This window comes from Leopardus geoffroyi, chromosome D1, assembly GCF_018350155.1.
Source record: "Leopardus geoffroyi isolate Oge1 chromosome D1, O.geoffroyi_Oge1_pat1.0, whole genome shotgun sequence".
Taxonomy (NCBI): Eukaryota; Metazoa; Chordata; class Mammalia; order Carnivora; family Felidae; genus Leopardus; species Leopardus geoffroyi.
In genome coordinates this window covers 106251197-106276233 of record NC_059329.1, presented here as the reverse complement: position 1 = coordinate 106276233, position 25037 = coordinate 106251197, and the positions used below count along the sequence as shown (strand labels likewise).

Here is a 25037-nt window from a genome sequence, read left to right as displayed (position 1 = left end):
TCACTTGAGAGCTGAGCACCTAGAACTCCTCCTTTTATTCTCCCGGCCATCACCTTAAGCCCTCCCCTAAATGAGGGACTGAGTCACACAGGAAACGTGGCACTGGGCCAGGAAATGACAGCAAGAATCAGCCCAGCCAGCCTGTGCCCTGTTTGTAGAAACCAAGGAGACAGCTTGTTGGACCCAAAACTATTTTGGAACTGCAAGAATGATAACACGGCTTTAGATGAAATCAATGCAAAAGTGCTTGCTAGCTAATGAAACGACAGAGTGCACCTGTATTGTCATCCTTGTTGTTTTATTATTGTTGCAGTCTTTATTAGTCTCCTTCCACCTGTCCTCCTTCTTCAACAGATGGAAAGCTTCGTATCCTGTGTTCCTGTGGGCTCACCACGCAGCTGGGCTCAGTGCAATACCAGACAGCTCCTCGGGAGGGCAGATTTCCCGTGTCCATAGACACTCTTGACAAGGGGCTGGAAGTTTAGCAAATCCTAACAATGTCTAACTTTCTCTAAAGGCTGTTTGTACAAAGACTATCTCAATTCATTAACTAAATTACATAAATTCATTCTATTCTGAATCTATGAATAATCTTTCTTTTAGTTGTTTGGGATCCCCCCCCCCCCCCCCCCCGCCATTGGTTCAAAGGAAGAATAAAGAAGCAGAGCAACTGATCGCTCAGCAGAGGCAGTGCTGAATGGAGGAATGGTGTTAAGGACTGGGCTCAAGCAGATGTGGATTTATTGTATTTTTTCAGTGTTTATTTTTGAGAAAGGGAGAGAGAGAGAGAGGGAGGGAGCTCGCATGAGTGGGAGGAGGGGCAGGGGGAGAGGGGGCAGAGGAATTGAGCAGGCTCTGAGCTGACAGCAGCCAGCCCAACATGACACAGGGCTCAAACACACAAACTCTGACATCATGACCTGAGCTGAAGTTGGACGCTCAACCGACTGAGCCACCCAGGCGCCCCAAGATGTGGATTTAAATCTTGGAACCAGGACCTAATCATGAAGTGTCTTAGGGCAAGTTAAATTGCTGGTTATTTCAAGCTTCTTTTGCCTCATTTCTAAAATGCGTATATAAAAATAAAATAAAATAAAATAAAATAAAATAAAATAAAATGTGCATCAATCAGGCCACACCTGGTTTTGCAAGGATGACAGACACTCTGTAAAGAACTTACTGCGGGGCTTACAACAAGGTAATCATGAATACATGGGAGGTACCATCCATCCATCCATCCATCCATCCATCCATCCATGCATCCATCCAAGCATCCATTGTTCAAAGGTAACCATGAGCTTCCCCCATGAGTGGATCCTGTGCTGCATGCCCCAGATTCAGCTGTCAGACCAGGACCTTGCTCCTGTGGAGATTACCTCTTACAAGGGAGGCAGCAAAAAGCCCCTAACTGGGGGGCCTGGGTGGCTCAGTCGGTGAAGCACCCGACTTAGGCTGAGGTCACGATCTCACAGTTCATGGGTTTGAGCCCTGCGTCAGGCTCAAAAAAATTTCACAAAATCATAAATAAAAAGCTCATAACTGAATGAGTGACCTCAGAAAGTGATTTGTAGGGAACAACAAAACCACCATGAGGGGCAGCATCCTGTACAGAGGGCCAGGCCAGCTATAGGAGGAAGGGCTTTAAAGCCTAGATGAGTGGACAATGATTATCAAGGGGAAGATCTTGGGACAGGTGTTCTAGGCAGAGAGCACAGCAGGTACAGGGGTTCTCTCTAGAGCAGTTGGTACTGGGCAAGAGAATGACAGCAAGGATGGTGTGCCTCTTGGTGTCAAGAAAGATAGGACAGCCTCATAGTTTAGAAAAGCCACATCAGTTTAAGTGGAGATGATATGAAGGTGAAAGGAACAAGAGAAACTAGGTTGGCTCAAGTAAAAAAAAAAAAAAAAAAAAAAAAGAAAGAAAGAAAAGAAACTGATGAGTGAGCCAGACAGATGAGTTGATTATTTGTGAATGCTGTATTTGCTGTTTAGATGATCTGGGACTTCCCATCACTCAGCCGGAACATAAGTTGCCAAGAAAAATGCTCCTTTAGGGACAGGCTAGCAATAGGGAAGAAGGTTATGTTCTTCTGTGCGTACTTTCTCGCCCAGTTGACCATTGATGCCAATCTCCATTCCAAACGACAATGCCCAGATGAAGAACTTTACTGATGAAATGGGAGACGTTTTGGCTAGGACAAAATGGGGACTGTCCCTGGTGCCCCAGTTGTTAGGGACTTGCCCTGTTACCTGCTGGGATGCCGGTCTCTTCAGAGGTTTCGTACCCAGCTCAGCTAGGCTACAATCCCACCTCGCGTGCTTGGTGCCCACAAGAAAGAGGTGTATTTTTTTTGTTTTACCTTGATGTTTCCTCATTCTTAGGTGAATCCAATAACAATAACTCAGCCCACAAAGGACTCATTTGCGAGCCAGTGGTTACAAGGAGAAATAGAAGAAACCACAATGCTTGTGTAGGCAGCCTGACTTCTTTTCTCTTCCCCGAAGGAGCTTTCACTCAAGTCCCCAAGTGAAGTTCAGAAATTAGCCTTCAGCTTCGGTGTTTGGGTGACACTTACCGATCACCTATTATGACAAACCATGGTATGTGGGTGAATTTGCACAGGTCCTCATTTCACTGTGAATACCTTGTGTTGTGGGAGAGAGAGAGAAAGTATGTGGCACGACACAATTATGTTTGGCCTGTCCTCGGGCTCATGCAAGACCTGAGATGTACTCACACCAAGTTGATCATTTGAGGCTTTGCCATCCTTCATAAAAGTGACAACAGTCTGTGAGAGCCATTTTCCCCCCAGTGATTCCTGCATTGGCACCAAAGCCTAGGAAGGAGTTATTTTGACATTTAGATGGTCTTTAGGCATTTTTAAATTGTAGGTTTCTGATACTGATCCACTTGACAGTATTTAGGGACATGATAACCCATATGTTTTTGCCCATTCATTCTGTAACACTGGTTCTGCCCCTCCCCTCCAAGGCTGCTGGGACATTAACCTCCGGCATGTTTTTTGAAAGTGAAGCTCTTCTTCAGTAAGATCATGCCAAAGTCTAAGACTTGGATGGGAAGGTACTTCCATGGGCCAGCAACTTTCAGAAAGGTGCTGGCCTTGGAGACATCTGGATGGCAGTGCAAGGTGGGTTGTTCACAGTCCCTGGGCCTTTCCAGGTACACCTCTTGCCTTGGGCCTGTCCTGGTCTGGAGATTTCCCAGCTGTGTCTCTTTGTACAATGGGAACATCCTGGGGTTGTCATATGTCCTCAGAACGGGTTTGGGCACAGAGCTGGTGCCATGTACCTGCAGGCTGCCAGTGATTAATTTCATAAAATGGTGAAAGGCCTTATGCTAACCCTTGGATGTCTAGGACCATTGGAGACCCCTGGAAACTTCCTTCAACTTCACATTCTCTAAAAGATCTGGAGAAGATCATGTTCAGAGCACAGGCAAAATCCTGCGTTTGAGCCCAGAGCACGGTATTTTGATTCATGCTTACTTGATACTGTTGTGACTTCCTGGAAGAGTTTCATTGAGACGTAACTTACACGTAGAGTCTCTGTCAAACATATTCTACATCCAGTTGGTTTATTAATCTTCTCAAGGCCCAAGGCAATGAACAATTACCCGTTTTTAAAATTCAAGAAAACATAAGAGTAAAAAAAAAAATTTCTTTTTAAAAAGTGGGGGCAGGCGCCTGGGTGGCTCAGTGGGTTAAATGTCCGACTTCGGCTCAGGTCACGATTTTGAGTTTCGTGAGTTTAAGCTCCTCATCGGGCTCTTTGCTGACAGCTCAGAGTTTGGATCCCACTTCGGATTCTGTGTCTCCCTCTCTCTCTCTGTTCCTCCCTCACTTGCACTCTGTCTCGCTGTCTCTTTCTCAAAAATAGATAAAGAATAAAAAAAATTAAGAAAACATGAATAGCAAACCATGGTGAACACTCACTGAATGCACTGGATTAAAGGAGGTGCAAACCTCCTTTAATCGGATGACGACAGAATGCGTCGGATGAGGATGAAATTTGTTGGCCAAATGGGGATGCTTTGGAGTGTGAAAGAGGTCCCAAAATGGATGGAGTGCCAGGACAACAGCATAAACCAGGATTCTCCTGAGGAAACTGAGATGTGTGGTCACGCTCCATTGGTGGCAATCTCCTCTCCGGTTTCTTGGGTATAATCGGAAACCAGTCCCTGTATGCAGAGGGCAGGGAGAGACAGAAGAAAAGGTGGCCACTCCAGGTTGGTAGGTGGCAGGTTTAATGAACAAAGGAACCGACACAGGAGGGCACCTGGGTGGCTCAGTTGGTGAAGCGTCTAATTTCAACTCAGGTCATGATCTCACAGTTTGTGAGTTCAAGCCCCACGTTAGGCTCTCTGCTGTCAGCACAGAGCCCGCTTTGGCTCCTCTGTGCTCCCCACTCTGTCAGCCCCTCCCCTGCTGGTGCTCTCTCTCCCCCTGTCTCTATCTCAAAATAAATAAATAAACTGAACATGAGGGGCACCTGGCTAGCTCAGTCGGTGAAGCGTCCGACTTCAGCTCAGGTCTTCTGCGGCTCAGGGCATAATCTCATGGTTCGTGAGTTTGAGCCCCACGTGGGGCTCTGTGCGGACAGCTGGGAGCCTGGAGCCTGCTTCAGGTTCTGTGTCTCCCTGTCTCTCTGCCCCACTCCTGCTCATGCTCTGTGTCTGAAAAATGAATAAACGTTAAAATAAATTAGAAAAACTAGAGTAAAGACAAAAAAGATGGGTAGATCTCCACACCTATGTTCCAGAGTCAGAAACTTTATACAGAGGTAGTAAGTGGGTTCAGTCACACTGAACACAGTTCAGATGGTCTCAACACGACATCATAGTGTCTCAAGGCATTGTTGTTGGAGCAGCTTCTGGGGTGGAAGAGGGCTAAGTGGAACCCACATTCCAAGAACAGGGCAGGTGGGTGAGGAGCCGCCAGTTTCCAGGGTCCAGCTCATGGGTCAACTGGAGGTCACATCCTCTCCCCCAACCCCTCCCCATGAGGAGTGCGTGTCATTTCTCCCTATATGTAGATAATGGGACAAGAGAGGTCACGTAACTTGACCAACGGCACACCGCTTATGGTTGGCAGAGCTCCTTAGGGAAGGAGCCTGGTGTTTCTGACTGAGAGATAGCTCCTGACACGACCTCCTTGGTTTGACCCTTGTGGACGTCCACTTTAGGGCTCCAATGGATTCTGGTGATCTTGACTCACACTACTGCCCTATGTGAACTCCAGGTTGAATTCTGTGTGCACCGCCCCCCTCCGCCATCCACCCAGTTTTCTGCTGGAGGCCTTTGCTCCCTGTGGACTCCCCTCCCCACTGTCCTTGCCTCAGTCCTACAGGGTTGAAACTCCTCATTCACTCCTGATGCCACATCCAAGACAGCCCGCCCACTTCTGCCCTTCCCTGGGCCCTGAATCTCTAGGGATCTCCCTTGTCGACACCCCCTGGCACTGTGGGAGCAGCTCTCCCCTGACATCTTCAGAATCCCGATCCCATGGTCCCTCCTCTCTGTTAGGCTCCCCGAGGGCACTGCCTGTGCATTGCTGGCCATTGTGTGATGGCAGCGATAGAGTGGTGCTTAATTACTTGTTGTGTAACTGCTTTTCAGGGCAGATGTTGGATTTATACAAAGATTCTACTGATGATATTACATGTTTTATCATTGGGCCTATTTCGAGAGAGAAGCACATTTACATTTGACTCTTTAGTAAAGTCAGGGATCAAACCCAACACTAAAACCAGTCATCCACCTGTCATTCTGGTGCTACCTCCACTTTCTTTGTGTTCCTGAATGAAGACTCCTTTCTCCTCTCTCCTTTTTTAAGCATTATGTTTTTTTTTTTTTTAATTTTTTTTTTCAACGTTTATTTATTTTTGGGACAGAGAGAGACAGAGCATGAACGGGGGAGGGGCAGAGAGAGAGGGAGACACAGAATCGGAAACAGGCTCCAGGCTCTGAGCCATCAGCCCAGAGCCCGACGCGGGGCTCGAACCCACGGACCGCGAGATCGTGACCTGGCTGAAGTCGGACGCTCAACCGACTACGCCACCCAGGCGCCCCTTTAAGCATTATGTTTTAATTGATTTGTTTAAAATTTTTTTTTTACGTTTTATTTATTTTTGAGACAGGGAGAGACAGAGCATGAATGGGGGAGGGTCAGAGAGAGAGGGAGACACAGAATCTGAAACAGGCTCCAGGCTCTGAGCTGTCAGCAGAGAGCCCGACGCGGGACTCGAACTCACGGACAGTGAGATCGTGACCTAGGCTGAAGTCGGACGCTTAACCGACTGAGCCACCCAGGCGCCCCTCATTGATTTGTTTTAAATTTACATTCAATTTAGTGATCATATACTGCAACAATGATTTCAGGAGCAGATTCCTTAATGCCCCTTACCCATTTAGCCCATGCCCCCTCCCACACCCCTCCAGTAACCCTCTGTTTGTTCTCCCTATTTAAGAGTCTCTTATGTTTTGTCCCCCTCCCTGTTTTTGTATTATTTTTGCTTCCCTTCCCTTATCTTCATCTGTTTTGTATATTAAGTCCTCATATGAGTGAAGGCATGTGATATTTGTCTTTCTCTGAATGACTAGTTTTGCTTAGCATAACACCCTCTAGATCCATTCACATAGTTGCAAATGGCAAAATTTAATTCTCTTTGATTGCCGAGCAAAATCCATTGGGTTTATATATATTACACACACACAATATATATATCTTCTTTGTATATATACACACAATATAGATCTTCTTTATCCATTCATCCATCGATGGACATTTGGGCACTTTCCATACTTTGGCTGTTGTCAATAGTGCTGTTGTGAACATTGGGGTGCATGTGTCCCTTTGAAACAATATACCTGTATCCCTTGGATAAATACCTAGTAGTGCAATTGCTGGGTCGTAGGGTGGTTCTGTTCTTAACTTTTTGAGGGACCTCCATACTGACGTCCAAAGTGGCGGCACCAGCTTGCATTCCCACCAACAATACAAAAGATATCCTCTTTCTCCGCATCCTCGCCAATATCTGTTGTTGCCTGAGTTGTTAATGTTAGCCATTCTGACATGGGTGAGGTGGTACCTCACTGTGGTTTTGATTTGTATTTCCCTGATGATGAATGCTGCTGTGCAGTTTTTCACGTGTCGGTTGGCCATCTGGATGTCTTCTTTGGAGAAATATCTATTCATGTCTTTTGCCCATTTGTTCACTGGATGATTTGTTTTGGGGTGTTGAGTTTGAGAAGTTCTTTATAGATTTTGGATACTAACCCTTTATCTGTTATGTTGTTTGCAAATATCTTCTCCCATTCCGTCTGTTGCCTTTTAGTTTTGCTGATTGTTTCCTTCGCCGTGCAGAAGCTTTTTATTTTGATGAAACCCCAATAGTTCATTTTTGCTTGTTTCCCTTGCTTCCGGAGATGTGTTGAGTAAGAAGTTGCTGCGGCCAAGGTCAAAGAGGTTGGCTTGCTTTCCCCTCGAGGATTTTGACGGCTTCAGCCTTAAATATAGGTCTTTCATCCATTTTGGGTTTATTTTTGTGTCTGGTGTAAGAAAGTGGTCCAGGTTTGTTTTTCTGCATGTCGCTGTCCAGCTTTCCCAGCACCACTTGCTGAAGAGACTGTCTTCCTTCCTGTGGATATTCTTTCCTGCTGAGTCAAAGATTAGTTGGCCATACGTTTGTGGGTCCATTACTGGGTTTTCCATTCTGTGCCATTGATCTGGGGGTCTGTTTTTGTGCCAGTACCAGACTGTCTTGATGAGTACAGCTTTGTAATACAGCTTGAAGTCTGGGATTGTGATACCTCCTGCCTTGGTTAAAGTTTCAAGATTGCTTTGGCTATTCGGGGTCTTTTCTGGTGCCATACAAATTTGACGATTGCTTGTTCTAGCTCTGTGAAGAGTGCTGGTGGTCCTTTGATAGATATTGCATTGAATACATAGATTGCTTTGGGTGGTATTGACATTTTAGCAATATTTGTCCTTCCTATCCAAGAGTATGGAATATTTTTTCATTTTTTGTGTCTTCTTCATTTTCTTTCATAAGGTTTCTATAGTTCTCAGTGTATAGATTTTTCACTTTGGTTAGATTTATTGGTAGGTATTTTATGATTTTTGGTGCAATTATAAACGGGATCGATTCCTTGATTTCTCTTTCTGTTGCTTCATTGTTGTGTATAGGAATGCAACTGATTTCTGTGCATTGATTTGTATCCTGAAACTTTGCTGAAATCATGGATCAGTTCTAACAGTAGTTTTGGTGGAATCTTTTGGGTTTTCAATATAGAGTATCATGTCATCTGCACAGTGTGAAAGTTGGACCCCTTGTCCCGGATGAGGACTTTGATGTCACAATAGGGAGAGGGATGTGGAGTGCAGGAGGAAGTGTGAGCCCCTGCCCTCCACGGACTGGGCCACCTCAGTCTCCCTGTTCCTTAGAAGTAACCATTATCTTGATCCAACTGAACTTTGATCCAATGTAACCCGGATCTATCTCATGACTTGAGGCTACACACCGGATTTGGAAGCCACGCCAGGATCAGGTGTTGCCTGCAGTTAATTCTCCTTGGCTCATTCACCAAAACCCTGAACTTTACACAACTTGACATTTCCAAGAGACATGTGGTTAGCCATTTACTCCCGACACACGTGGGACAGTTCATATAGCTCATTAGATATCCACACCATTATCTTCTAGATTGACTTAGTAATTTTCCCTCCACTATGTGCCAAGATTTTCTTGCCAACCATAGGCAAGCACAGTTGTGAACCTCTGGTTCTCAGGGGGCATGACAAGAGGGACATGGGAGAACTGATATAAAGCTTTTCCACTGGGAAGACAGGGATTTTCAACTGAAGCTGACTGACTCCCTCCTTCCACCCAAACCTGTGGACATTTGTCAATGTCGGGAGATGTCTTGGGTGTCCCCACAGGGTGAGGAGGATGCCACTGGCATCAAGTGGTAGAGACTGGCCGATGCTCAGGTGGCCTACTGAAAACAAGAAGTTTTCAGCCTCAGTTGACAATAAGGCCTTGATTCAGAAATCTAGTGCTAGAGAAATATCTAAAAACAGTTGTCTTTGTAGTGAAAGATCAGTAGTGTTAGGTAGCCTCACGCTAGGTGGACAGTGAGCAGAGCCTCAGTGCAGACAGGTGCCAGTGGGAGCGTCAGCATCTGTGTTGTTTGGTGAGCAGAGCTCAGTCTCATGTCATGTCCAGGGCTTTGCCCAAGTTTGTTCTTGGTCACGGAGGACCTTGGCTTCATTCTGTCATCCACATCCTCGTTTTCCTTCAAAATCCAACTCAGTCATCAACCTCCTCCTATAGTCTGCTTTGAGGGAGAATGCGTAGCTCATAAGGGTCTAGTTCTTTGGTGAATGTCTACAGGCCTTTGATTTCTATGATAGAATCTCCCTCCCAGGAATATACTTGATATCTTTTTTCAGTTCTCTTTTGTCTTGTCGTTTGACCTGATCATGAGTTCCTTAAGGAAATCCATTAATTCTTTCCATAAAAGACACAAGTGGCTCCTAAGTTTGGTACAGTGCACATTCCAAGTTGACCTGAGATAATTTGCCACGTCACAACCTATTTCTTGCCAAATTTCCACCTGACCATTTCTTTGGCCCCTCTTTTTCTAGCCTGTCCTTTCTTTTCATTTCTAACAATGTCCTGTGTTTTTCAACATTTGCATTTTAAAATAGGGATAAGGAAGCACGGTTCAAAAAGGAGAATAGTGAGAAACGGCTTCCACTGAGAAGCACTGGAGCCATGTCTCTCCGTACCCACACCATGTAGCCTCATACTCAGCTACCACTTCTTTCACTGTGTCTCCTGGTTTTGACGTGTTCGCAATATTGTTAAGTGTTCTCTGTTGATTCATTCATTAAAACCTGTGTTATAGCCTGTGTTGACTGGATCCCATGCCTTATATTTGCTCATCTACTCTTTTTTGGTAAAGCATATCCTCCCATGCCTTTTGAGAAAAAGCTCAATGGAGATAAAACTTTTGAAGATTTGCACTTCGGAAATCTCCATTCAGCTTCATGCTTAAATGACATTTGGCTGCACAGAGAACTCCATTCATATGCAATGAAAGGTTTAAGCCTGTGAATTTTTACTATTCCTCCTGTGTCTTCCAGTCTCTTGTTGAATGGATGTTTATTCCCCATCCTTGGATATGACCTAGTATTTCCTTCAGAAAGAAATAGCTTTCTTTGAGTGATGTCCAAAAAAAAAAAAAAAAAAAAAATCACAGAAATGTGTTTTGATGTGAGGAGTGAGTGAGATACTCAATTTCATATTTTTCATTTATAGGAAATTTTCTTGTAGTCTTTCTTTGATTTTCTTCCCACCATGATCTGTGTCATTCTGGAAACCTGATAGCTGGGTCTCATGGACTTTTGCTTTCACATGCTTTTCTTTTCTCCAACATTTGTGTTCTTTATTTGTGTTTCCGTAATACATACATTATTTTTGTTCCAAGATTCTGCTTTGTCCTTCAACTCGTTATTTTTTTCCAGCTGTCATATTTTTAATTTTTCCAGAGCTCTTTGTTTTACTCTGAATGTTTTTTTTAAGCCATAAAGAGATGAAGAGATCTTGGTAATCTGGGTTTTCTGAAGATCCATGAAAGAATCCATGGGAGAAAGAACTGCCTGGCCCAGAAACTATGGACTAATTGCAAAAGAGTATGAGTCAGTTAAGAACTTTCTTGTCTTCTTGTCTCTCCTCATTTTAGGCCCCAGCTCTGTCAGAAATTATGGTTAGCTGCTGGGGGGCAGAGAAAGTAGTAGTAAAGGAGAGAGAAAAAGGAGAAATCTCCATTTGGGAACAATAGGAGGTTTTGATTATTATACAGGCCTGAATACGCGAATTTCAGAAGAGAGATATTAAACTTCATATCCTACAAAATGGAGAACCTTCGAACGTTTGCTGGAAGTAAGCAATGGCAAAAGCAGAGTTTTGTGTTCAGAGTGTTGACCTTGTCATAGAGACGAAGATGGATGTAGGCAGAAGCCTAGGAAGAGGGGGTCCCTGGGCAAAGAGTGGTCATCTGTGTTCAGGGGGACAATGAGAAGCCTCAAGGACAAAGTCAAAAGACTCTGTGTACATCAATGCTTCCTACTTAGTGTAACTCACTTGTGAGTTCGAGTCAGAGTTTCTGGAAAATTAGATGTGTCTCAACCAAGAAGAATCTAGGAGGCAAATCAAACAGAGAGTTGACCCCAGACACCATTTGGGTGTGAGGCTCAGCCGCTCTGGGGAAGTATGTCCAGTGGAGATTGCATTACAGGCCTGCTCCCATTTAGTTATCTTTCTCCTGCCTCAGAGAGCTATAGCTTCTGGAGTGTGTGTGTGCACGCACACATGTGCGTATACATGCGTGGGTGCGTGTGGGTGTTTGGTAAAGTAGACCTAACATAAAAGTTACCATTTGAACCACGTTTAAACGTACGATTCAGCCGCATTAAGTGCATTCACAATGTTGTCATGGCTACCCCTTTCCAGAACCCATGTCAGACAGAAACTCTGCCCTCAGTAAACACGAATTCTTTCAACTTCTCTTCTCCCAGCCCCAGCCTTTACAGTCTTTCCTGATCTAACTTCACACTCTTGATCAGCAGCTCATGTAGGAAAATGTTCCCATATGAGACCCTGAGTTTATTAGTTTTATAACAATGTAACCGATGAATACACCTGAAATTACTGGGCTTGAAGGGCCACAGAAGTAGCTAAGGAAAGGTCTTAAGGGAGACGGTGGCTGGCTGACTCAGTGGGAAGAGCACGGGACTCTTGATCTTGGGGTCATGAGTTCGAGCCCCCTGTAGCGGGGAGAGACTACTTCGATAAAAATAAAACTTAAAAAAGGAAAAGAAAGATCTCAAGGTGAGCACTGTGGTGATGCTAGGGTCATCTGAGTCTCGTGGAGGTCCTGCCCTTCTTCCCGGTCAACAGGTGGCACCTGCTTCCCTAGTCACTGAGCAGCTGGCACCCGAAGGAGTTGGAGATGAGGAAATGAGGGCTGCATGGGTTTTACCTGCAGAGATATCTACATGTGTGTACAGCAGCTGGGGGGAAGTCTGGGCATCATTTTGCTTTTTAGGTCTTCCTGGGTGATTCTAACACAGAGCCAGGGTGAGGACGCCTGAGTAAGACATTCTTCCTCCTCACATTCGATGGTGGTAATCATCTTTTCCCTTCCTGGATAGTAGCAGGGACTGACACAGAACATGTAAACCTTCTGGGATAATGACCCACCCATAAGAGGGCTCGGTAGATGTAAGTGCTCACTATTTGATCAACAACAGTAAGGATTGAAACAATTTGTTGTTCTGAATTATTGATTTCTCTCACTCTGAGTTCGAACCCACAAACCATGAGATCAGGAGCTGAGTCGACATCAAAAGTTGGACGTTTCTCAGAGTTTGCAAGAGCTCCATGATCCTTGTGTCCACCGAGCATAGTTCGTAGGCTGACTATGGAATGCATTTCACACAATGGGGACCTATTTCAGTGTGCATGTTTCCTGATGTGTTAAAAATACACACCTACTCTAAAAGCGTTGCTAATAATAGCTGTTAGCTTCTATTTCTCGGTCAGAGGTAGCATCAACTACCTACTATGATTTGAGAGCTAGGTTTAAGATTCACAAAGTCCTCTTACTCATATCATAACATTTGGAAGCCCATGCCCTCTAGTAGTTCATGGTTATAGTAGTGAGATCAGATTCACAGCTTGAGAGGAGGGTCACTGTGGCATCGATGAGGAGGATGTACTACAGGAAGGGTATCGCAGAGCCCAGAGAACCATGTAGGAGACTTAAACCAAGCTGGACAGGACTGGATCTGGACTGTGATGATAGTCCTGGGGATGGCAAGGAGGGGAAGCTCAGAAGTGAGGATGTGGGAGTGGAGGGGGCAGAACTCAGTGAAGTTTTATATGTCGGGGTGGGGGGAGATGAATGTAGTAAGCTACCAAAAAGATACACACATATTTTTTTTTTTTTTTTTTGAGAGTGAGAGAGAGAAAGATAGAAAGTGGTGGAGGGGAAGAGCGGGAGGGAGACAAAAATCCCAAGCAGGCTCTGCATTCTCAATGCACAGACCAGCACAGGACTTGAACTCACAAACCATGAGATCATGTCCTGAGCTGAAATCACAAGTTGCATTCTTCATCAGCTGAGCCACCCATGAACCCCAAACCATACCCGCATCTTATTCTCAGCAGCTTGCAATTATGCCCCTCATGGTTAAAAAAAAAGGGGCGCCTGGGTGGCTCAGTCAGTTAAGCGTCCGACTTCAGCTCAGGTCACCATCTCGCGGTCCGTGAGTTTGAGCCCCGCGTCGGGCTCTGGGCTGATGGCTCAGAGCCGGGAGCCTGCTTCTGATTCTGTGTCTCCCTCTCTCTCTGCCCCTCCCCCATTCATGTTCTGTCTCTCTCTGTCTCAAAAATAAAGAAACGTTAAAAACAATTAAAAAAAAAAGAAGAGGACTTTGTAGATGCAATAAAAACTAGATTCTGACATGGGCAGCTTGTCCTGAATTTTCAGGATTTCTAGGATATATGCAACCCCATATATTTTATATGAGGGAGACAGAGGCAGATTCAGAGACACAGAAAAGGAGAAGGCCCTGTGACTTCTGAGGGCAGAGATCAGAGTGATGGGGGCAAGACAGGGAAAGCTGGTTTCCAGCCATCAAAGCTGGAAGCAGCCATGAATAGATTTTCGCCTCATTCTTCCAGAGGGATGTGGCCCTGCTGACACGCAACTACTGCCAAGTATTACAGAACGAGGACCTCTGTCACCCAACGTGTGAGAAAATAATTAATGTAAACCACCAAGCGTGTGGTAGTATTTTTCAGCGTCCACTGGAAATGAATCCAGGAGCCTAGGATGTACCCACATTTTCTGCCTTGGGTACCTCTTTGCTTGGGGCATTAGCCAGAAAGGGGGTTCAGGGAAGGGAGAGTTGGTTGTAGGCAGACAGGGTGTACAGTTTTATATATTTCTTCGGAAGTAACTGTGGCGCTTTGAATGCGGATGCTTCGATGGCAGCTGGATGCCGTTTCTGGAGCTCTTGGGAGAACGTGTGGGAAAAAGCATCAGCTCCAGGTGTCGGTGAGTGGTCTAGACCTGATGAGCAACGTGTGTGTGCAAAGTGAAAAAAGACGTAACTGAAGGAGGAACTCTGGAGAGTCACTAACAATTCAGAAGTGGACATAAGACAAATTGCACGGGACAGTTCATAGGATGGAAACCACGGCGAAGGTGTGAGGACCAAGCAGTTTGGCTGTGCTTGTGATGAGGACAAAACATTAGTGATGTTGCTGGTTGGGAGCTTGGCTGTGGGTATCCTTCAATACAAAACCGTAGCAGGAATGTTTTAATTGCTCCTTGTCCTGGAACTCAGTTTTCACTGAAGGCCATGTGAATGGGAGATGTATAAAGTGATGCAGGATGATTTCTGAGCGAATATTTCCTCCTCGGGTCCTCGTCCTCAGGCCGCCATGGGTAAGTGCACATTAGGGTTCTGAACTTTACTATTGGTAACACCCAATGGCCACTTTGCGGCAAGAGCCATCCCAACTCAAGGCCAGAATGTGTCGTTTAAAAACAAGACAAGTAGAGAAATGCAGGGCAAATGATTTATTGAAGCAAGATGTTGAAACCTTTACACTTTCCAGAAGATCAGGTGATCACTGCAAGACAGAGGTACCACGATGTAAGATTTAAATTATACACAATGCCGTGATTCTGAGCTGAAATAGATAAAGAAAGAGAGGGAAGGTTATTCATACTGCCCCTGGGGATGACACATGAGCATAGACTGTCAGTCACAAGAAGTTGTCAGTAAAGTTTTAACGGACAAAAGGCAAGTAGAATGGGCACAAGACAGGAAACCGGGGAGGCCGGTCAACTAAATATACCTGGGGTGACTACAACAAACCATGCAAGTCGTGAGGAAACCGTTTCCACAGTCTGGCAGGTAAACCCAGAGGTGACTGCGTGTGAGGCTGAGGTTTCTAGTGGAAGGAGGAGCCTTCCGGAATCTTTCCTCTGATATCCCAGGGCAGAGGGCTCTACTTTTTCACTGCAAAGGGGATACTGGGGTTAGAGACTGGAAAAGAGGTGGGAGGGGACTTTGGGGGTACTGCCTGGAGATTCCCAGGTTCATGATGTGGCAATTCAACCCGATGGCACATCTCCTGGGTACTGAAAATTCAGTCCCTGTGGGCATTTGTGACGGAACCTGGTGACCTCAACCCAGCAGTCGATGTGCTGTGAGACTCCTTTAAGTATCTTATTTCTTGACAAAGATGTATTTTAAGTGTGTCACCTTCACATGTGGGCACAAGAGGCACAGAGAGCAAGGCGTGTGGCCGTGGGCGCCATAATGGACAGAATCGGAGGCAGGGAGTGGCGGAGTGGGCCGAGTTGTGGTGGGGAGAGGCCTTGGCTCTGCAGGAGCTGGCTCAGTGCTGAAATCATGGATCAGTTCTAGCAGTTGTTTTGGTGGAATCTTTTGGGTTTTCAGTATAGAGTATCATGTCATCTGCACAGTGTGAAAGTTGGACCCCTTGTCCCGGATGAGGACTTTGATGTCACAATAGGGAGAGGGATGTGGAGTGCAGGAGGAAGTGTGAGCCCCTGCCCTCCACGGACTGGGCCACCTCAGTCTCCCTGTTCCTTAGAAGTAACCATTATCTTGATCCAACTGAACTTTGATCCAATGTAACCCGGATCTATCTCATGACTTGAGGCTACACACCGGATTTGGAAGCCACGCCAGGATCAGGTGTTGCCTGCAGTTAATTCTCCTTGGCTCATTCACCAAAACCCTGAACTTTACACAACTTGACATTTCCAAGAGACATGTGGTTAGCCATTTACTCCCGACACACGTGGGACAGTTCATATAGCTCATTAGATATCCACACCATTATCTTCTAGATTGACTTAGTAATTTTCCCTCCACTATGTGCCAAGATTTTCTTGCCAACCATAGGCAAGCACAGTTGTGAACCTCTGGTTCTCAGGGGGCATGACAAGAGGGACATGGGAGAACTGATATAAAGCTTTTCCACTGGGAAGACAGGGATTTTCAACTGAAGCTGACTGACTCCCTCCTTCCACCCAAACCTGTGGACATTTGTCAATGTCGGGAGATGTCTTGGGTGTCCCCACAGGGTGAGGAGGATGCCACTGGCATCAAGTGGTAGAGACTGGCCGATGCTCAGGTGGTCTACTGAAAACAAGAAGTTTTCAGCCTCAGTTGACAATAAGGCCTTGATTCAGAAATCTAGTGCTAGAGAAATATCTAAAAACAGTTGTCTTTGTAGTGAAAGATCAGTAGTGTTAGGTAGCCTCACGCTAGGTGGACAGTGAGCAGAGCCTCAGTGCAGACAGGTGCCAGTGGGAGCGTCAGCATCTGTGTTGTTTGGTGAGCAGAGCTCAGTCTCATGTCATGTCCAGGGCTTTGCCCAAGTTTGTTCTTGGTCACGGAGGACCTTGGCTTCATTCTGTCATCCACATCCTCGTTTTCCTTCAAAATCCAACTCAGTCATCAACCTCCTCCTATAGTCTGCTTTGAGGGAGAATGCGTAGCTCATAAGGGTCTAGTTCTTTGGTGAATGTCTACAGGCCTTTGATTTCTATGATAGAATCTCCCTCCCAGGAATATACTTGATATCTTTTTTCAGTTCTCTTTTGTCTTGTCGTTTGACCTGATCATGAGTTCCTTAAGGAAATCCATTAATTCTTTCCATAAAAGACACAAGTGGCTCCTAAGTTTGGTACAGTGCACATTCCAAGTTGACCTGAGATAATTTGCCACGTCACAACCTATTTCTTGCCAAATTTCCACCTGACCATTTCTTTGGCCCCTCTTTTTCTAGCCTGTCCTTTCTTTTCATTTCTAACAATGTCCTGTGTTTTTCAACATTTGCATTTTAAAATAGGGATAAGGAAGCACGGTTCAAAAAGGAGAATAGTGAGAAACGGCTTCCACTGAGAAGCACTGGAGCCATGTCTCTCCGTACCCACACCATGTAGCCTCATACTCAGCTACCACTTCTTTCACTGTGTCTCCTGGTTTTGACGTGTTCGCAATATTGTTAAGTGTTCTCTGTTGATTCATTCATTAAAACCTGTGTTATAGCCTGTGTTGACTGGATCCCATGCCTTATATTTGCTCATCTACTCTTTTTTGGTAAAGCATATCCTCCCATGCCTTTTGAGAAAAAGCTCAATGGAGATAAAACTTTTGAAGATTTGCACTTCGGAAATCTCCATTCAGCTTCATGCTTAAATGACATTTGGCTGCACAGAGAACTCCATTCATATGCAATGAAAGGTTTAAGCCTGTGAATTTTTACTATTCCTCCTGTGTCTTCCAGTCTCTTGTTGAATGGATGTTTATTCCCCATCCTTGGATATGACCTAGTATTTCCTTCAGAAAGAAATAGCTTTCTTTGAGTGATGTCCAAAAAAAAAAAAAAAAAAATCACAGAAATGTGTTTTGATGTGAGGTGTGAGTGAGATACTCAATTTCATATTTTTCATTTATAGGAAATTTTCTTGTAGTCTTTCTTTGATTTTCTTCCCACCATGATCTGTGTCATTCTGGAAACCTGATAGCTGGGTCTCATGGACTTTTGCTTTCACATGCTTTTCTTTTCTCCAACATTTGTGTTCTTTATTTGTGTTTCCGTAATACATACATTATTTTTGTTCCAAGATTCTGCTTTGTCCTTCAACTCGTTATTTTTTTCCAGCTGTCATATTTTTAATTTTTCCAGAGCTCTTTGTTTTACTCTGAATGTTTTTTTTAAGCCATAAAGAGATGAAGAGATCTTGGTAATCTGGGTTTTCTGAAGATCCATGAAAGAATCCATGGGAGAAAGAGCTGCCTGGCCCAGAAACTATGGACTAATTGCAAAAGAGTATGAGTCAGTTAAGAACTTTCTTGTCTTCTTGTCTCTCCTCATTTTAGGCCCCAGCTCTGTCAGAAACTATGGTTAGCTGCTGGGGGGCAGAGAAAGTAGTAGTAAAGGAGAGAGAAAAAGGAGAAATCTCCATTTGGGAACAATAGGAGGTTTTGATTATTATACAGGCCTGAATACGCTAATTTGAGAAGAGAGATATTAAACTTCATATCCTACAAAATGGAGAACCTTCGAACGTTTGCTCGAAGTAAGCAATGGCAAAAGCAGAGTTTTGTGTTCAGAGTGTTGACCTTGTCATAGAGAGGAAGATGGATGTAGGGAGAAGCCTAGGACGAGGGGGTCCTTGGGCAGAGAGTGGTCATCTGTGTTCAGGGGGACAATGAGAAGCCTCAAGGACAAAGTCAAAAGACTCTGTGTACATCAATGCTTCCTACTTAGTGTAACTCACTTGTGAGTTCGAGTCAGAGTTTCTGGAAAATTAGATGTGTCTCAACCAAGAAGAATCTAGGAGGCAAATCAAACAGAGAGTTGACCCCAGACACCATTTGGGTGTGAGGCTCAGCCGCTCTGGGGAAGTATGTCCAGTGGAGATTGCATTACAGGCCTGCTCCCATTTAGTTATCTTTCTCCTGCCTCAGAGAGCTATAGCTTCTGGAGTGTGTGTGTGCACGCACACATGTGCGTATACATGCGTGGGTGCGTGTGGGTGTTTGGTAAAGTAGACCTAACATAAAAGTTACCATTTGAACCACGTTTAAACGTACGATTCAGCCGCATTAAGTGCATTCACAATGTTGTCATGGCTACCCATTTCCAGAACCCATGTCAGACAGAAACTCTGCCCTCAGTAAACACGAATTCTTTCAACTTCTCTTCTCCCAGCCCCAGCCTTTACAGTCTTTCCTGATCTAACTTCACACTCTTGATCAGCAGCTCATGTAGGAAAATGTTCCCATATGAGACCCTGAGTTTATTAGTTTTATAACAATGTAACCGATGAATACACCTGAAATTACTGGGCTTGAAGGGCCACAGAAGTAGCTAAGGAAAGGTCTTAAGGGAGACGGTGGCTGGCTGACTCAGTGGGAAGAGCACGGGACTCTTGATCTTGGGGTCATGAGTTCGAGCCCCCTGTAGCGGGGAGAGACTACTTCGATAAAAATAAAACTTAAAAAAGGAAAAGAAAGATCTCAAGGTGAGCACTGTGGTGATGCTAGGGTCATCTGAGTCTCGTGGAGGTCCTGCCCTTCTTCCCGGTCAACAGGTGGCACCTGCTTCCCTAGTCACTGAGCAGCTGGCACCCGAAGGAGTTGGAGATGAGGAAATGAGGGCTGCATGGGTTTTACCTGCAGAGATATCTACATGTGTGTACAGCAGCTGGGGGGAAGTCTGGGCATCATTTTGCTTTTTAGGTCTTCCTGGGTGATTCTAACACAGAGCCAGGGTGAGGAACGCCTGAGTAAGACATTCTTCCTCCTCACATTCGATGGTGGTAATCATCTTTTCCCTTCCTGGATAGTAGCAGGGACTGACACAGAACATGTAAACCTTCTGGGATAATGACCCACCCATAAGAGGGCTCGGTAGATGTAAGTGCTCACTATTTGATCAACAACAGTAAGGATTGAAACAATTTGTTGTTCTGAATTATTGATTTCTCTCACTCTGAGTTCGAACCCACAAACCATGAGATCAGGAGCTGAGTCGACATCAAAAGTTGGACGTTTCTCAGAGTTTGCAAGAGCTCCATGATCCTTGTGTCCACCGAGCATAGTTCGTAGGCTGACTATGGAATGCGTTTCACACAATGGGGACCTATTTCAGTGTGCATGTTTCCTGATGTGTTAAAAATACACACCTACTCTAAAAGCGTTGCTAATAATAGCTGTTAGCTTCTATTTCTCGGTCAGAGGTAGCATCAACTACCTACTATGATTTGAGAGCTAGGTTTAGGATTCACAAAGTCCTCTTACTCATATCATAACATTTGGAAGCCCATGCCCTCTAGTAGTTCATGGTTACAGTAGTGAGATCAGATTCACAGCTTGAGAGGAGGGTCACTGTGGCATCGATGAGGAGGATGTACTACAGGAAGGGTATCGCAGAGCCCAGAGAACCATGTAGGAGACTTAAACCAAGCTGGACAGGACTGGATCTGGACTGTGATGATAGCCCTGGGGATGGCAAGGAGGGGAAGCTCAGAAGTGAGGAAGTGGGAGTGGAGGGGGCAGAACTCAGTGAAGTTTTGTATGTCGGGGTGGGGGGAGATGAATGTAGTAAGCTACCAAAAAGATACACACATCTTTTTTTTTTGTTTTGAGAGTGAGAGAGAGAAAGATAGAAAGTGGGGGGAGGGGCAGAAAGGGAGGGAGACAAAAATTCCAAGCTGGCTTTGCATTCTCGATGCACAGACCAGCACAAGACTTGAGCTCACAAACCGTGAGATCATGTCCTGAGCTGCAATCACGAGTCGGATTCTTCACCAGCTGAGCCACCCATGAACCCCAAACCATACCCGCATCTTATTCTCGGCAGCTTGCAATTATGCGCCTCATGGTTAAAAAAAAAAGAGGACTTTGTAGATGCAATAAAAACTAGATTCTGACATGGGCAGCTTGTCCTGAGTTTTCAGGATTTCTAGGATATATGCAACCCCATATATTTTATATGAGGGAGACAGAGGCAGATTAGGAGACACAGAAAAGGAGAAGGCCCTGTGATGTCTCAGGGCAGAGATCAGAGTGATGGGGGCAAGACAGGGAATGCTGGTTTCCAGCCATCAAAGCTGGAAGCAGCCATGAATAGATTTTCGCCTCAATCTTCCAGAGGGATATGGCCCTGCCGACACACGACTTCTGCCAAGTGTTACAGAACTAGGACCTCTGTCACCCAAAGTCTGAGAAAATAATTGATGTAAACCTCCAAGTGTGTGGTAGTATTTTTCAACAGCCACTGGAAACGAATCCAGGAGCCTAGGATGTATCCACATTTTCTGCATTGGGTACCTCTTTGCTTAGGGCATTAGCCAGAAAGGGGGTTCAGGGAAGGGAGAGTTGGTTGTAGGCAGACAGGGTGTACAGTTTTATATATTTCTTTGGAAGTAACTGTGGCGCTTTGAATGCGGATGCTTCGATGGCAGCTGGATGCCGTTTCTGGAGCTCTTGGGAGAACGTGTGGGAAAAAGCATCAGCTCCAGGTGTCGGTGAGTGGTCTAGACCTGATGAGCAACGTGTGTGTGCAAAGTGAAAAAAGACGTAACTGAAGGAGGAACTCTGGAGAGTCACTAACGCTTCAGAAGTGGACATAAGACAAATTGCACGGGACAGTTCATAGGATGGAAACCACGGCGAAGGTGTGAGGACCAAGCAGTTTGGTTGTGCTTGTGATGAGGACAAAACATTAGTGATGCTGCTGGTTGGGAAGCATATGACTGGCCAGCCAGCTGGGCTGTGGGTATCCTTCAATACAAAACCATGGCAGGAATGTTTTCATTGCTCCTTGCCCTGAAACTCAGTTTTCACTCAAGGCCATGTGAATGGGAGATGTATAAAATGATGCGCAGGGATGATTCCTGCGCAAACATTTCCTCCTGTGATCCTGGTTCCTCAGGCCCCCATGGGTAAGTGGACATTAGCGCTCTGAACTTTACTATTGACAACACCCAATGGCCACTTTGCGGCAAGAGCCATCCCAGCTCAAGGCCGGAATGTGTTGGATAATAACAAGACAAATAGAGAAGTGCAGGGCAAATGATTTATTGAAGCAAGATGTTGAAACCTTTACATTTTCCAGAAGATCAGGTAATCACTGCAAGACAGAGGTACTACGATGTAAGATTAAAATGTACACTTTTTCACGACTCTCACCTGAAATAGATAAAGAAAGAGAGAGAAGGTTATTCATACTGCCCCTGGGGATGACACATGAGCATAGACTGTCAGTCACAAGAAGTTGTCAGTAAAGTTTTAACCGACAAAAGGCAAGTAGAATGGGCACAAGACAGGAAACCGGGGAGGCCGGTCAACTAAATATACCTGAGGTGACTACAACAAACCATGCAAGTCGTGAGAAAACCGTTCCCACAGTCTGGCAGATAAACCGAGAGGTGACTGCGTGTGAGGCTGAGGTTTCTAGTGGAAAGAGGAGCCTCCCGGAATCTTTCCTCTGATATCCCAGGGCAGAGGACTCTACTTTTTCACTGCAAAGGGGATACAGGGGTGAAAGACTGGAAAAGGGGTGGGAGGGGACTTTGGGGGTACTGGCTGGAGATTCCCAGGCTCATGGTGTGGCAATTCAACCCGATGGCACATCTCCTGGGTACTGAAAATTCGGTCCCTGCGGGCATTTGTGACGGAACCTGGTGACCTCAACCCAGCAGTCGATGTGCTGAGAGTCTCCTTTAAGTATCTTATTTTTTGACAAAGATGTAATTTAGGTGTGTCACCTTCACACGGGGACACAGGAGGCACAGCGAGCAAGGCGTGTGGTTGTGGGCTCCATAAGGGACGGAATGGGAGGTGGGGAGTGGCGGAGTGGGCCGAGTTGTGGTGGGGAGAGGCCTTGGCTCTGCAGGAGCTGGCTCGGTGTCCCCCTTCTGTCCGCACCAGCTGCCCCCCATGCTGTCAGGGCACCGAGCTGATTCCCTCCCTCCAGCTGTCTCCCTATTCAACATCTCAACACCCGACACGAGATTCCCCAGTGACTGTGTCCACTGGGCGAGGGGAGCTCGCCTTCAGAAAAGCTCCCAGGCAGGGGGGGCAGCCACACTTTGACCCTTTAACACCACTGCGTGGGGTCCCAGTTGTCCTCCTCCTCAGGGCACTATGGGGCACCTGGCGCCCAGGGAAGTGACCTGAACAGGAATGTGCCCAGACTTAGTGTAGCTGCCACACGTAACGCCATCCACCCTGTGGCCACCTGTCACCCTCTCAGGAGCAAGCTGTGAGGCTCCGCCTCCTGTGCCCCTGACAGAGCGGCACCCTGACTGCCTTCCTGGCTACTCAGCTGAGCAGAAGCCCCTGTGCACTAAGAAGAAAGAAGTTACCAATATTTTTGTAAGTGCCTTTCTTCTGGAACTGGAGATGTCATCTGTGCAACTCTTCACATCCAAAACGGCCTGAACGGCTTCTGGAGGTGCTTCATATTTTGCAAGTGATTGCTGGAAGATACTTGTAGGTGCCAGGAGAAAGCCTGAGATATCTTTAACAAAGGCTGGACAGGCCAACGCATTGGCTAGCGAAGAAAAAGAAATACAATCGATATAAGGAAAATCACGCATTTCCTGTGGTTCTCTGAGGTTAGAACTAGACAGGAACCCCAGGGGTTTTATGATCTCATCCCACAGCGGTCCCGACATGGCAGCTGGGGCTTCCTCAGATCTCAGAGGAAGCACAGAAGAGTCAGGACTAGAATACTGGCTTACTAATCCCTAGTTCAGTTTTTATCCTTTTTGAAGCACATCCTTTGGTCTCCAGGACTCTCCTGGTTTGCTGACATTCACTTTCTTTATAATTCAAACAATTAAGTTTTGCCTATACAGGATGACACCTTGTTTTTGTCTTGAATATCAGAGAAGAGGAGGTTTGAGTGTCAATTTTTTATTTAAAAAAAATTTTTTAATGTTCATTTATTTTTGAAAGAAAGAGAGAGAGCACAAGAAGCGTGTGTGTGTGTGGAGAGGGGGTTACAGAGAGAGAGAGAGAGGGAGACACAGATTCCGAAGCAGGCTCCAGGCTCTGAGCTGTGAGCACAGAGCCGGGCGTGGGGCTTGAACCACACGGACAGTGAGATCATGACCTGAGCCGAGGTCTGACACTTCAACGACTGAGCCACCCAAGTGCCCCTGAGTATCAAGTTTGTAAGTGAATAGCAGAGTGAGACCTTACCAGACAGCGGAGAAGTATGGGTAATCTGGAGAAGAGTAGATCAAACTATATATATGTTGGAGGATGCTACTTTGAGACTAAATCAAAGAATAAGATTGTTATTGGGCAGGCATGGTAATAAAGTTAAACACACGCATACAAAACAACCCTCAGGTCACCAGTCTGAACCTCTTTAAATCTTATACACAAAGTTATGATTGTTTTATCTTCCCTGCAGTGATGTACAGAATTCCTTAGAGAGGAACTGAGTGACAGGAACTGAGGCTCTTTCCTCAACCCAGTGGAATGGTGCGGAAGCCTGAAGTGACCAGTGTTTCTGGTGTGGGCTCTTTATCCCCCACCCCCTGTCTTTGTAAGCACGCTGCAGCTGGGAAGTGCCCTACTAGGCTCTGATCTGAGCCCTGATCATAGAAGTTGAGAGGTTCAATCAGAAGCAACACGGGGAAAGAGGAGGGTGTTTAAAAAGTCAGATGAACTAGAACAACTCAGGAAGACGTGGGTCCGTATCACGGGTAAGAAGACATACATAAATATTGTTGAATGGATGGCTAAAATTCATCTAGATGAACAGAAATCCCACGATTGCACTAACTGGTAGTACTCGTGGAAAAGCAGGGGACTGGCAGATACAGTGAGATCTACTCACTAGTAGATATAGTGAGTGCTGCTGCTTCCCAGAGCCCCCTTGAAGACTTATTATTTAGAGACTCAGAGAACACTAGGTCTTCTGCCCCTTCTTCTTCTTTTTTTAAAGAAAGCCACTTAAGTTGACCTAGTTCAGAGAAGGGTACTCACCAGGGCTGGTGCTGGTCTGATTAGAAATGATACTCACCTTCATAGCAGCAAAGAGCCAGAGTGACCAGCAGGACACTCAGGAACAGCCTCATGGTTTATTTTGCTTTGAGTTTTCAGCTTTAGTGAAGGGTGAGCAGTTAGTCGCTGAACTCAGGAGCCTGAGGAGCCCAGGAGTATTTATAGCTAGAGGGCCTCCCTCGTGCTGCCCAAATAAACATGTGGTCACGTCACGGGCCTGGCTTTCAGCCCTCCCTTCCTTAGTCAGGGCTCATGCGATCTATCGGTGTCACAGACCTCAATGCCTGGGTCAATGTTCCTGTATGCAGGCATTGCTGGCACCAGGCATGTCTCCTTTGTAGCAATAACTGAGGTTGTAGTTTTACA

The 25037-nt window shown here is 45.7% G+C and overlaps 1 protein-coding gene across 1 annotated transcript; it reads right to left on the bottom strand.

The window, feature by feature from the left end:
- Window positions 1-14659: 14659 nt before the first annotated feature.
- LOC123602743 (secretoglobin family 1D member-like) lies at window positions 14660-24824 on the bottom strand. Its single transcript, XM_045487212.1, has 4 exons — window positions 24691-24824; window positions 23018-23205; window positions 21879-21883; window positions 14660-14782 (listed from the first exon to the last, which is right to left on the bottom strand). The coding sequence occupies exons 1-4, from the start codon at window positions 24743-24745 to the stop codon at window positions 14758-14760; spliced, it is 273 nt and encodes a 90-aa protein (XP_045343168.1). The 5' UTR covers window positions 24746-24824; the 3' UTR covers window positions 14660-14757.
- Between the last annotated feature and the right edge of the window lie 213 nt (window positions 24825-25037).